General features: G+C 35.0%; 1 protein-coding gene across 8 annotated transcripts in view; it reads left to right on the forward strand.

Moving 5' to 3' along the window:
- Positions 1 to 13,100, forward strand: part of LOC122565903 (beta-3 adrenergic receptor-like) — an 89,915-nt gene that overhangs the window by 65,466 nt on the left and 11,349 nt on the right. For 6 of the 8 annotated variants that reach the window (XM_043722410.1, XM_043722412.1, XM_043722413.1 and 3 more), the window contains 3 exons: positions 8,204 to 8,449; positions 10,918 to 11,114; positions 12,897 to 13,034. In XM_043722410.1, coding sequence (XP_043578345.1) covers positions 8,348 to 8,449; positions 10,918 to 11,114; positions 12,897 to 13,034 — 437 coding nt within the window. In that variant the 5' untranslated portion in view covers positions 8,204 to 8,347. Of the gene's footprint in view, positions 1 to 5,726; positions 5,958 to 8,203; positions 8,450 to 10,917; positions 11,115 to 12,896; positions 13,035 to 13,100 lie in introns of those variants that run through there. The other 2 variants (XM_043722415.1, XM_043722418.1) reach the window with 2 other exon arrangements.

Genomic DNA, 13,100 nt, shown 5'->3' on the forward strand with positions numbered 1-13,100 from the left:
GGTCATTCTAGTTTACACGTGCATAACGAGACTTTGAAATTTCATCAATTTTGCAGAGGCTTGGAATATGTAACGATATGCGATAGGAGGGCGGATGAATTTCAAGCTGGCAACAGTTTACGTCGTCATGCATATTTCAATAGGTCGCGCATCTGCCTATTTGATCAGTTTCCATTTGAGAATTTTAAGGGACACCATACGAGCAGATGTGCAATAACTCGCTGCATTCTGCCATTTTCCGTTCGATCGACGTCCCCGTGCCGGCTAATAAAGTGGAACGCTGCTTCGTAACAGGATTTGGCTCGTTCTCACCGAGGCTTCAAGTCCTTGCCGCAAACCATGGCCAATCTGTGGCCCGTGAGACGATTTACAAGCTATTAACGATATTTGAACGAATTTATGAAATCAATTTCTCGAAAACCGAATTCTCTTGAGGACGGAAGATACATTTTTCGTCTACTATTAAATAGTAGAAATTCGTTTCTTCCGATGTTCTTTGTAAAGAAGGGATAACGTAGCGATGATAGGTTTTATTTTATTGAAAATACTGGCAATTCTTAATTATTATTAACATAAATTATTACTCATGCTTGTTACAAATTTAAAATTACAATTAAAAATTTCATTAATTAATATTAATTATTTTAGCAAATGGAGAAGACGAGGAAGAAGTCTATCAACGTCCTAACGGGTTACCCTGAAAAGACGATTCTTGTAAATCTTTTTAGTTTTTTCAGACTTTTGACTAAACCGATTTGTCAAGTAAAATCGCCATAGGAAATCGATGGTACAGCCGTTTACTTTGTTAGTCGAGCGGAAAAGGTTAAAGAGTGGCGGTTGAAGGGAGTTTCGCTCTCTCGGGAGAACGTGGGAAGTCTTATTGGAATACTCAAAACTCTGGTCGAGTGTCATTTATCGTTAGAGTACTTGTTGCGCGAAACACTTTGCACGGCGAGACGAAAGGGTGTAATCGAAGGCGGTGGAACGTCGTGGAAGATCGATAGGAAGGTGCCACTGGAGCGTATGGGCCGCTGTTCTCGCTTTAGGAAATATTTGTTCGATGCTGATAACGTGAATCGATTGAATTTGAAAGGAAACTTTTCTAGCTGATAAAAACTTCTCTCAAATTGTTCCACAGCTTTTTAAATTAGTTTAATTGTTTTATAAAGTATTTCGACACTTGTTAAGTAATGGTTCACGGTTAATGTGCGTTAAATATTATAACAGCAAAATTATTTAAAACGGTTCTTTTAATTACAATGTATCTGAAGTATCATATTATTTTTGTAATTTAAATATTAATTAAACATTTGTTAAAAACGATTTATTGACATAAACGTATCGATGTGAATTTTGCGTCGGATGGTAATACAAATAAAATAAAATAAAATGACATTGGATATCGGTTTTAAATGTAAATTATTATTTCGTCACCTAGTGCTTCAATTTGTTTTGTCATACACATGGCAGCAGCAGAGGATAATATTCTGTTTGCCGATATTGCATTTTTCAACGAGTCTCTGCGTTTCGTAAATTGTACAATATGAAATTCTCTTCGAAAATGATGCAACATGAAATTGTTATTTGAAAAAGAATGCAAGAGAAACGCAATATTCTGAGTGATATTACGTTCTAATGGATCAGAAACTAATGCTCGTTTATCCAAAATGTACGGAAAAATTGATGAAAAGTGCGGTTACCTACATGAAAAGATATATTTTTTTCTTTATTTAATTTTTTACATTTTCAATTTGTCCAATTTGAACATTTGGTAGAATTTTTTAACTGTTTGATTATCATATGGGTGGCTACCCGCAGCGAGATACCATCTTCGTGTTTGTTAGGCTATATCCTTTGTGAGATTTGAAAAGATATGATCGTGATTATAATTCTTTTAGATGTTATGCTTTGCCTAATTTTTTTCTGTCAATTGTAACTTTTAGATTCCTCGGAACATATAAAGTCACGCGGTGGAAGAATTTTTCAATTCAAGTAAAAAGCAGAAATTCATTTATATTTAATATTATTCTATATTTAATTATAATTCTATTTAATTTAAATTTAAATTAATTTAATTCAATTTATTTTAATTTTGATTTAATTAAAATTCTATATTAATTATAAATGTAAATATTTATACTTATTATACTATATTTAATATTGAACGCATGTTGATATTACTAAAAGAAAAAAATACATCTCTCTTTCTTCAAAATCCCCTGCTCGCATACCAATTTACACTGATTGTGGCTCAACAAAAATCTAGTTCTCTTCCTATTTCTTCCTATTTTATTTGACCTCATAATATCCCAGTCCACGGATAGCAGCTACTGGAGAAGAGAATCGTAATCATTGTCTGCAGAAAATCCCCCAAAATTTGTCCACGTTCTGTTCGAAACGAGTCTCTATCCCATGGTTTATTTCTAAACTTTCCCTCAGTTTCCGAACAAACAGATGAAAGCCTAACGCTGGGAAATTCGTAGGAAGGAAACGTAGCTGGCAGTAGTTTCGAAATTATATCCTGTATACTCGCAAACTCGGATTCCTCGTCATGTGTGGTGGTTACCATGTAGCGTAGCTTCACTTTCGTTCCTCTGGTTTCCGCTCGCTGGCTTACCGCGGGGTGAAAAGAAGCTTCAATGAGAAAACTTTCAACGAACAACGTTATCGTGCTCTTATTTGTCTTCCCTATTCGCCGATTATAATTGTTTTCGACAAATTTGTAGCGACTCGATATTTGCAACATGTGGAATAGCATAATCGACGAAATACGATTTTGAGATTTTAATGGTTGGAGAATGTAATACGGTGGCACATGGGTTTCTGTGTGCGTGTGTGTGTGTGTGTGTGTGTGTGCTGAAACGAACGTATGTATGTAATTGCTTCTAGAACCTTGTTATAGCATCTGTTCGTTCTAGCATATGTTGGAACATGTATGCATGTACATATTATATATTCAGGGGTAATCCATTGCAGGATTATGTTCTAATGCGAAGTCAGTATCAAATGCAACAATTTAATCATTTGCGTCGTGTATTATATTATTTTGTTTTCAACTTTGTTTGTCTTCTTCAGACTTCAGGTCAAGTGATATACAGTTAGTCATGAAAGTTCTCGTACAACTTATAATAATGATAATAAAAATCATAAACAATATACGTGACAGACTGAAACAATATCTTCCTAGCTATCCCGAGTGATTGTATTCCTCTGCGTCTGTTTTATAGTATATGTTTTCGTTGTAACATACAGATTTTATTGATAAACATTTTCCATTATATATTATTGTATATATATATTAATATACATAGTTCATTCTAGTCTATTATTTATACCGATTAACAAATTAATTGAACTTATTCAACACGTATCAACTTATTCAATATGTACATACATTCATTATATAATATTTGAAATTTAAGAATGACGTAAAAATTTTCTGCATATTTGTTGTGTATTTTTTTTGTAATTATTACTATCACTAGAATGTTAACAGAAGATATCAACTATTCTCTGAAAACTTAGGTATCTTCAAAATACGAAGTTAACAAAATTTAAATGAATTAAATAATGGAATTAAATTTTGCAAAAGTAATGATATTTATTACTTTGGTATGAATTTCTCTAAATCACGGATTCTTAATCCTTTTTGTTAACCAAAGGACGCCTGTATTATCTAATAAATTATTTATCAGTAACATTAGTATATCGAATAAACAGCATCAAAGGATAAGGATATAGAAATATGTAACAGCGATTGTTACCCCAGACGTTATGAAAGAAATATAAAGAAAATTCTTTATATTTTCATATTTTTAAGATAAATTAACTTCCAACGGGAAAAATTAGCTTCAGATTGGTAAGAACTCCGTGCATTACAATATTATAGATGGTCCATTAAAATGGAAACGTTCGCTGCGTTTAAATCTCTGTTTTCTCATTCTCTGATGAAAGCACAGCAAGATATTTAGATTGTGCGAGAAGCATTAACGAGCTTTCGTCAATGGAATCGCAAAACGAGGCAAGCACATCATTCGTTTCTGCTTCGAGCACTTTGCGTCTACATCTTATTAACACAGTCAATTTTATGGAAATCGAATTCCTTTAATTCACATCGACCAAGAAAATCTCCGATGCGAACGCATCTTGTATAATTTCGCGAAACTGTGAATTTTATCGTTCTATCCTATCTTATCAAAAGACTAACTTGAAGCAGACTCTTAATAGAGAATCGTAAAAAAACGTTTAATATTAACCTAACGCTGGAATCTAAAAAATCTCACGCTACGTAGAATTCTTTTGACGATTATTTTAAACGTATGCAGTTTTTTTTTACTTTATGTATTTTTAATGAAAAGAAAAAATAAGAAATTCCTACCATCGCTGCTGAAAGAAAATCAAAGCGGTGGACGAGTATCGAAAAATGGAAGAGAAGTCTTTTCCAGGCGCGCCTCTTTTCACTGTTCGCTCGTTCGTATGAAAATCTCGATTTTCCAATTCCATGAAAGGAACGGCGTTACTTTGCGAGGAAAATGTTGAATACGAAAACGAAAGCCGATTAATGTCGCGTGACTTCACAGCTTTTCGCGGATTTTCTCGTAAATCCAACGTTTAAGATTCCGTTTATCTTTGACAAATTGATCTCTTTGAGACTTATAATTTTATTGCATCTTTTAAAAGTGACCTATATTAGTGCGCGTTATTTTATTTAAGCTAACAGTCGGACAGAATTCCGCAAAAATGGAGTAATATTTTATGGTATAAGAATCGAAATGGCTGAAAGTAGAGTAAATAATTGCTAACACGATGGCGAGACGGGAACATTAACGAGAGACAAATTTAATAAGTACTTTATGTTTCTATAAAACATTCAAACCGGCCATCTAATTATAAGCTCAATCGTTAAATGAAATCGTTATCACGTATTCTTTTAACATAATTAATTTACATTAATTCACTTCATTTACTTAATTAATCGATTCGCCGTTCTTATCACGAATGGTCACAGGATTTTCAATTTCGAAAATTTCGATTTTTAGAAATTAACAGATCGCGTAAATTTCCATATTTAGCACTATGCAAGTTCCCAAAATATTGGATCGCCCGGAAAATTCGTTCCGACTTACATTTCGATTCGATATACATTTATTGAATAATATAGGTGCCATTTTGTCCCACAACCTTTCTCCATCTTTCACGCAACTTGAATATTCCATCCTTCCAGAACCTCTCAGGCTTCTGACGAAAAACTTTTCAATATAATCTTTCGTGTCCTTAAAAATTCCTTAAAAATCCAAACTTTCCGGGCAACCCAATATATAAAGCCTAAGTATCGATAAATCTTGTATATCTTCGATAGAAAATTTAAGTAAATTTCCATAATTTGTAAAATGCATAAGGTTCCATTATCGATAAATATCGTAAACTTCAAATAAAAAATTCCAATGGTAATTTAATTTTACACGAATTTTTACCGTATTTTCACTGGTTTTCCCATTAATTAAGAAACTTTTGAACGATAATAACAACGACTAGCAAACACACGATTCTTCACATGCACGTAGACGACTGAACATGTTTATCCACTTTCTGCGCGAGTATAGTACATTAAATATCGAGACTGCTGAAACAAGGAACTAAACGATTGAAGTAGATAGTACCATGAGTTGTCTCGGTATAAAGGTTGAAACCGGCTAATGGTCGATAATGGAACTGCTTGAATGGTGGTATAACCAAATTATACTGTCGACTAGCTGCTCGTGATCTGGAAAACAATATTCACAAGGGGAACGCATCATTATATATATAATTCAATGAAATCTGTTCTCGTTCCGACTCGTTGTTCTTCATTCGCCTCCCTATATCACGCATGTCTCACTCACAGTCTGTCAAACAATCGTCCTACGTGATTGACTGTCTTCTATCAAGCTTTCCAGAAACCATACACATTTATACTCGTAAGTATTTTCTTTTCAGATTTCTACCTTTATTTTACATTTCGTATGTTATCTAGTGATGCATGGTTTCGTTTGAACTTTTGTAATCTCGTGGTCCGATTTGGAACAATGCGATCCAATGTGCAAAAATTTGGATTAATACGAACCGATTGTTTAACGCCAGCTTGTAATTAAAAATGTTTCTGTCTAAAGTAAACAGATGATGTTAGATTTTTGTTTTCTATAGAAATTCTAACAATTGCAGAATGTCGTTCGAGATGAGTAATTATCCTACGATTACTCTGTAATTACACAATTACGTTTATTTACGTTCGTAAGTTTTTTTCTATAAAATCTCTGTTCGAAGTATGAAATTAGTAGAATAGATTTAAACTGTATTATTTCAAATATAATGCTAGATATATTTGTTTTGTGATCAAAAATTTAAACAAAAACTGTTTGAACGAATAGCGACACGAGGTGTGTACATAATAATGTTTTCAATTGACAGGATTTATCGCGAACGTGTCTTACTCGCGTCGTTCAGCGAGGAGACATTAGCGGATTAGCCGGCATTTGCATTACCTTGAGCCGTCAGTTGTAATTTTCACTAGTAGCACTTATCATACCGTATATCGAGCGTGTTTGTACCATGTTATTCACGTGCTCCCCATCCTTGTCCTGACAGCCTTAAAACTTGTTAGTCCTACGCTTTGACAAATCGTTATTAGTGGCTCTATTTCTAATTCCATTAGTTTGAAACGCTAACGATGATACTTCACGATGGTTTAAAATTGTAGCGCTATCAAAGATTCACAAATATTGTACACGTGATGCGACAATTTGTATGTATATAATACGACATGATGCGCGAACTACTGCCTACGAATTAGAACTAGAATTTTTTTTATTTAAATTACAATTTGAATTTTTTAACGTAAATTTGAATTTTCCAATTTAGAGTTGGAAATTTTAAGAGTAAACATAGAATATTCTGAATTGAATTGAATTTTTGAACTGTATTTATAAGATGAACGAAGAGGAAAAGCAGTCAGAGTACAAGAAGCACCTGCTCCTTCCCTCGAACCTGAACCTCCAGGGGTTTGCAACCAACGAATTCATAGAGATTCCGTGATCTTTTTCTATATTTTGCTATTTAAACTTTGATTCGTATTTCTACAACTCGATATGCGATTAAATTTTTACGTTATTCTATCGAGAATCCCAAGTGGTACACGACGTTCCGTATCCTATTTCATTATACCGTTCGAACGTAACGATCCGGATTAAAATGCAATATTCCATGTTAATCGGAAGTGAATCGTTACTATATTCGTTTCTACAACAACTGATGTATTATTCAATATATCTCCGTGGTAACGGGCATCGCTAATTGACATATTTGGCGGTGAATCGAGAACCTTACCACACAACCGATGACCTTTCGTGTCCTGATGTAATGGCCTTGACCAAACCGATACCTAGTTTATGAATCGATACGACGTCGTGGTAAGAACGTGATAACAGTTGTAAAACACGTTTTGACTTCTGTATGAAATTCTCTTCAGATGTCATAATACAGTAGACGGTTGATTATCCGCGTTAATCATGATACGCATTGTTCAGATGTAATCGAATCATTTTATTTTCATATGAGAGAAAATCATTTATCTTGGATGTTTTATAGATATTAAACAGGAGTGGAAATTTTCGAATAAGAATGTAATAATTTCTTTCACTTTCTATTCTTGTTTAGCAATCATTCTTACAAGGTACGATCCCTACATTTTCTATTAAACTTTATATTTGAAATTAATACGATTCTAAGAATCGTTTTTAAAGATTCTCAAGCGAAAAAGTCCAGCATATCCAATATCGTTTCATACGCGCAAACATCGTTGATTGATGATAACAGCGTAAGCACATGTTGCTCCTGCATCCTGCAGAAACAATACGAGCAAAACGCAATCGCAATTTCAACATCAAACAAAGCATCGAATAATTACCATTAGTTTCGAAATTAGTTCCAAAAAGTTGATGCGCATTTGCGCACATCGTTCGATAATATCACACGCGATTCGGTTTCGACTTTCCCACTAAAATTACCATCCTGCACAGATATAATATTAGCCATCTACGCTAACTAAATCGTTATTGTTCATGTTCGAAACCGTAGTTTGACCTAACCGTAATTTCATACGTATGAAATTAACGCGCTTTAATTCGGTTATTTCGATGAATTGATCTATGTGTGGCTATCGTTGCAGATGTTTGAGATGCATCCACCATCATGATGCCGTGGATCGTTAAACAAAGGTTCGACACCTGAGCAACAACGATCGCCGAGATCCGCTTCCACTTCTCGGAGCTAACCATCTTCGAGGACGAATAAATCACGCGTGGGAAGAGGAATGGTCCCTTGGGCCTTCGGCGTGCCTCTCGTCTTCGTTTCTGCTCTGGGTCTTATTCTCAATGGTTTTGTGCTACTCGTGGTTCTTGGACTGGGCAAACAGGTAAATAACTGTTCTGACTGATGGATAATTCGTCGACACGTGATTGATAGCGTGTATCGAGAGATTATATTTTTACCATTATTAATTGGTTCGATGTACTATGTCAATTGTAAATTTTAATTCTTTTCAAAGAAAGAAATTGACGAGATAAAGAATATTTCCTTGGTTCAAATGATGAACGATCTTTAAATTAATTACCAAAATTTATTGAAATCTATTGTCAATTAGTATTTATAGGCTTTGCGAACTCGATTTTCCGAGAAAGAGAAAATTCCTATAGATGTTAGCAAAATTGTATTTTATGCTGTCAATTTATTGGTGTATAACAAAAATTGTTGAAGAAATATAGGAGAATAATTAAATTAGTTAGGTTGCATCGTTTAAGGAATCGAAGAATTTAAATTTGTGTAGTATTTCCAACTGAGAATATTCTTAACGGGTGAAAGGATGGTTGTTTGCAGACAATAGATCACTGACACTGCAGGAATTATTCAGGCTATCAGTCTTCTTCGATGGCCGTGTTATCGGCGACAGGAGACATACAATGAAGTTTGATAGCGTATGAAAAGCTGGACGATAAATCGATGAAAAGTCATTAGCTTTCAGCCTTAATAAACGTTGGAATCATGTTTAGGTAAAGGGTCGATGAATTTCTGATTGAATTAGAAAAGTAGCTGGATCCTTAATGAATTGGCAACTTCCGAATAGAATCGAAGCAATTATGGGTATCGGTTGGGAATACATGTTCAGTTGTTAAACTGATTGCGCGCTATCTATTATGTTTGAATGCGTCTTGATCCAGTTAGGGGTTTATTGTTATAGACCCCTCGCGAACGTTCGTGCGAATAAGCGTTTAATTAATTTTGCCGAAGAGCCAAGACATTGCGGAATCTGCTACTTGTTTCGGTAAACTTTTCGTGATCCTAATAATTAAAAATCCTTGAATTAATAATTAAAGATTCATCACGGACCAGTAATCACGTATGTCTGATTAAAATTTATTAAGTTACTCTTTATAAAAGAACCATCAGTATTAAAGTATGATCTAACAGCAGAAAATTTGTTGCAATTTAGAATACATACACATATAACGTATATTTGTCCAAGGGATATGATTTAATTTTGTGTGATCTGTTCTAATTTGTATCATTAAAAATATATATAAAACGTCAAATAGCAATCGTTCGATACAAAATTATGGAAGAAAATTAGTTTCAAATCCTGATCTGGACCAGCGAATATTGTCATCGTGTGGTAAAACTTATCATTTCAAAATTATGAAAGGATATAAAACGTATTGTAGGCTTCATGCTCTTGCAGATTTTTCTAAGATCTTTTTTCACATTATAAAATTCCTTTCGCACATTGTAGAAATTAATACGGAGTTGAGAGGTTTCGACAGAGAGATCTTGCGCGAGCTTCGAGCAACGCGAGATGGTAGCTAATCCCGTCTTTTAAAGCAGTTTCCTTTCGGGTAGAGAAAGAGAGCCACTCCTTTCGCAAGTATGACATATTTCTCAACGAAGGAATGAAATCCGCGGAAGGAAAGTGGCCACGCTGGAAATAGCCTTGTGCTTTTACGCGATCCATTTCAGTGGGTGCCACTGGCTGACCGTGGCAGTTTGAACAACACAAGGTTGCGCAGTGGTTAGAAAAGATCGCATGCTTTTCGATATAATATCGAAGGTGGACACGTCGAATGGCAGCCAGCGAACTAGGTCGCATAAAATACGCTCCTTTGCTTTGTGAGGCTCCTTGTCAGACTTGCTATATTGTTTCCCGCAAATACGTCCGGTATATGGCAAATAAAATACCTTTGCTATTGGAAAGTATATCTTCTATCGACTACGAGTTTAATAAAGGGATTAGATAAAAGTTTGTTGCTTATGAAATTATAGTTTCACTGATATTTGACGTAGAAATATCAATGTAAAAGAGTATTGGATTTTCGACATATTCGAACATTCTTTCTGCATTCTATATTCTGCAAAATTCTTCCTATATTAAATATTCTAATATATTTGATATGATTTTCTCTTTTTCAATATTACGTATTCTGTATTCTATATTTTGTGTTTCATATGCTAAAAATAAGATAAAATAATATTCGCAGGCACTTCTATATGTCGATAACACTCTCTTCACTAACTTTTATATTCGACTTTTACGATTAATATTTTCTAATTCAATTAAGGAAGTTTAATAGTTGATAGATTGTTTAATACATAAATACCAAAATAAAACCGACGATGTGTAAATTTATCTTTTATTCATTCGTAGTTGTTTTGTACAGTAGGGTGTAAAGAAGTCGACGAGAAGTAACGTTTAAGAACGAGGCAGAGGGATCGCGTGCAAACAGCGAGAAGTTTAAATTACAAGATCCCAGCTGGAAATTAAGATTGCACGGTGTACAGGAACTTTTGATCGCCATAGGAAAGTTTATTTAACAAGTTAACCGATGTCCGCAGACGCAGCAGCAACAAACCGCCAATACTTTGTTGCTGATACACTTGGGTGCAGTGGAGGCGGCTGTGTGCCTGATATTACTGATCTTTACTACTGGTTCCTGGCCAATCGCCGGCACCTGGTGTGTCTTGCACGGTTTTCTTTTGACTCTTTTACATCCAGTCGCCCTTTGGACTGTCACTGGATTGAACTGTGACAGGTAAGCCTTTTACATACTCTTTTTCTGTCTTCAAAATGTTCTATCTTTATTAAACTCGTATTCGAAATCGAATTCTTTTATCGTCGAATTTTTTGATCAATTTCTGATACACTGACTCATATCCGGTTTATATGTAGTAGGAATTTCAAACAAACATTTTCGATAAAATTTCGAAAGCTGTTAAAGTTTCGAAAGCTATATTTATAGCACTTCAAAGTACGAAAATGATATTTTTCAATCCCATATTGTGGAAAAACATTATCTTTCATTTGTCCAGTTTGAAAAAGAACAATAATGATGAAATTAAAATAACGCCTACAATAAGCAAATAAAGATTACAAATTCAAATGTTCAATAAACTATATCGCGATAATATAGAGAATATATTCTGACACATTGCCATAATTAAGTGTTACTTATCGGATACAATATTCAACAAATACACATATTTAATAAATCAATTCGTCGCATCGCATCAATCAGCATTCGAAAAGCATCTGTGTATCTTCATCCATAAAGCGGGGAGGCCATCGAATTGGAAATCCCTGGTTCTCCCATAGTGAGCGATACAAAAATCGAGTTCGATTCGGTGCCACAGTGACGTTCAACGAGCCTTACGTAGCACAAAGCTGCCAAGCTTTTCAACGTAAGATGTCAATAGAGGCACCCAGCATTCAGCCCCGATATCTCTTTGGCCGTCAACCAACACCAGATCTTCGATTCAATCGGAAACCCTTCGGCATACCGTCCCGTCATTGCTGTTCATATCTACGATTTCAAAGGGAGAGAAGGGCCGATGCTTCTTCAAATTACATATCGTAGGAACGTGTAAATGTCATAATATCTCGTCGCGTTTCGTTCATCGATAATGAACATGGTATGGGACGTTTTATCGTGCAATTTTACTCCTGCTATCAGCGTCAGCAAAGTTGTTAGTACGTAATAAAAATGTCGAGGATACAAGAGATGGTGTTCTTGAATTACGCGAGGAACATTTTATGAATAGATTTAATACGGTGGTTACAGGATTCGATACACGGTTATAAACAATGAAAGAATTTATCACGAACATTCAACACATTTTAATTTCCTTTCTGATACTCTATGAATAGCGTGCCCTCAGTATAAACAACGAATCACTGTTGCCTTTCCAATAGTTCAGCAGCTAATATTTCCGAATTGACGAGATACAAGTCATAACTTTTACGATTTTATTACTTTACTTCGAATATAATAATCAATCGAATAAAACGAGCAAACATCCTGATACTTTTAACCGTTAGTGTAATTATAACAACATCCTTAACCACTTTAATATAACTTAGAAGAGAAAATAATCGCACGTGTTCACATACAAATATTTGTCACGTTCTGGAGGCAAAGGAGAAAATTCGGAATGGCGAAAGGTTAAGGATAAAAATACAAGGAGACACGCGTAGTTCTTCCACTTGAAAATATCGTGGCTAGCCGGATTTCTGACCGATCGAAGGCGTTCGATATTTTATTCATGGCCCATACGAATTTAAACTGTCGCATTCCTTTTCGACAGTGGCGTGACCTTTCCTCTCCAATCTCGACTCAGCCACCTACTTTCTCATTATTCATTCATGCACGTTACATTCCAACGATTCCAGGATGATCATTTAAGAGCGATCGTCTGAAATAAGAGACAGGGCCATAAAAAGATTCGATTTCGAAAGTCGTTGAGGAATTTCTTTTCCGGAGTTTGATAATCAAAGTTGCGACGATTGAACACCATAATGGCGGGGATTCTTTGTGCAGATATTACGCGATCGCTGCACCGCTACATTACGCCGCATTAGTATCACCACGACGCGTTGCGGTTGGTCTAGCTGCATCTTGGACAGGGGCTCTGTTCTTATGCGTGCTGCCCTTCTGGGGTCTGGTACCGCCTTACAGGTTCGTTTGTTGTTTGACAACTGGTCGAAATCTGGATCCTCTTACACGATTCAACTAATGTTATTA

The sequence above is a fragment of the Bombus pyrosoma genome, linkage group LG3 (assembly GCF_014825855.1).
Source record: "Bombus pyrosoma isolate SC7728 linkage group LG3, ASM1482585v1, whole genome shotgun sequence".
NCBI lineage: Eukaryota > Metazoa > Arthropoda > Insecta > Hymenoptera > Apidae > Bombus > Bombus pyrosoma.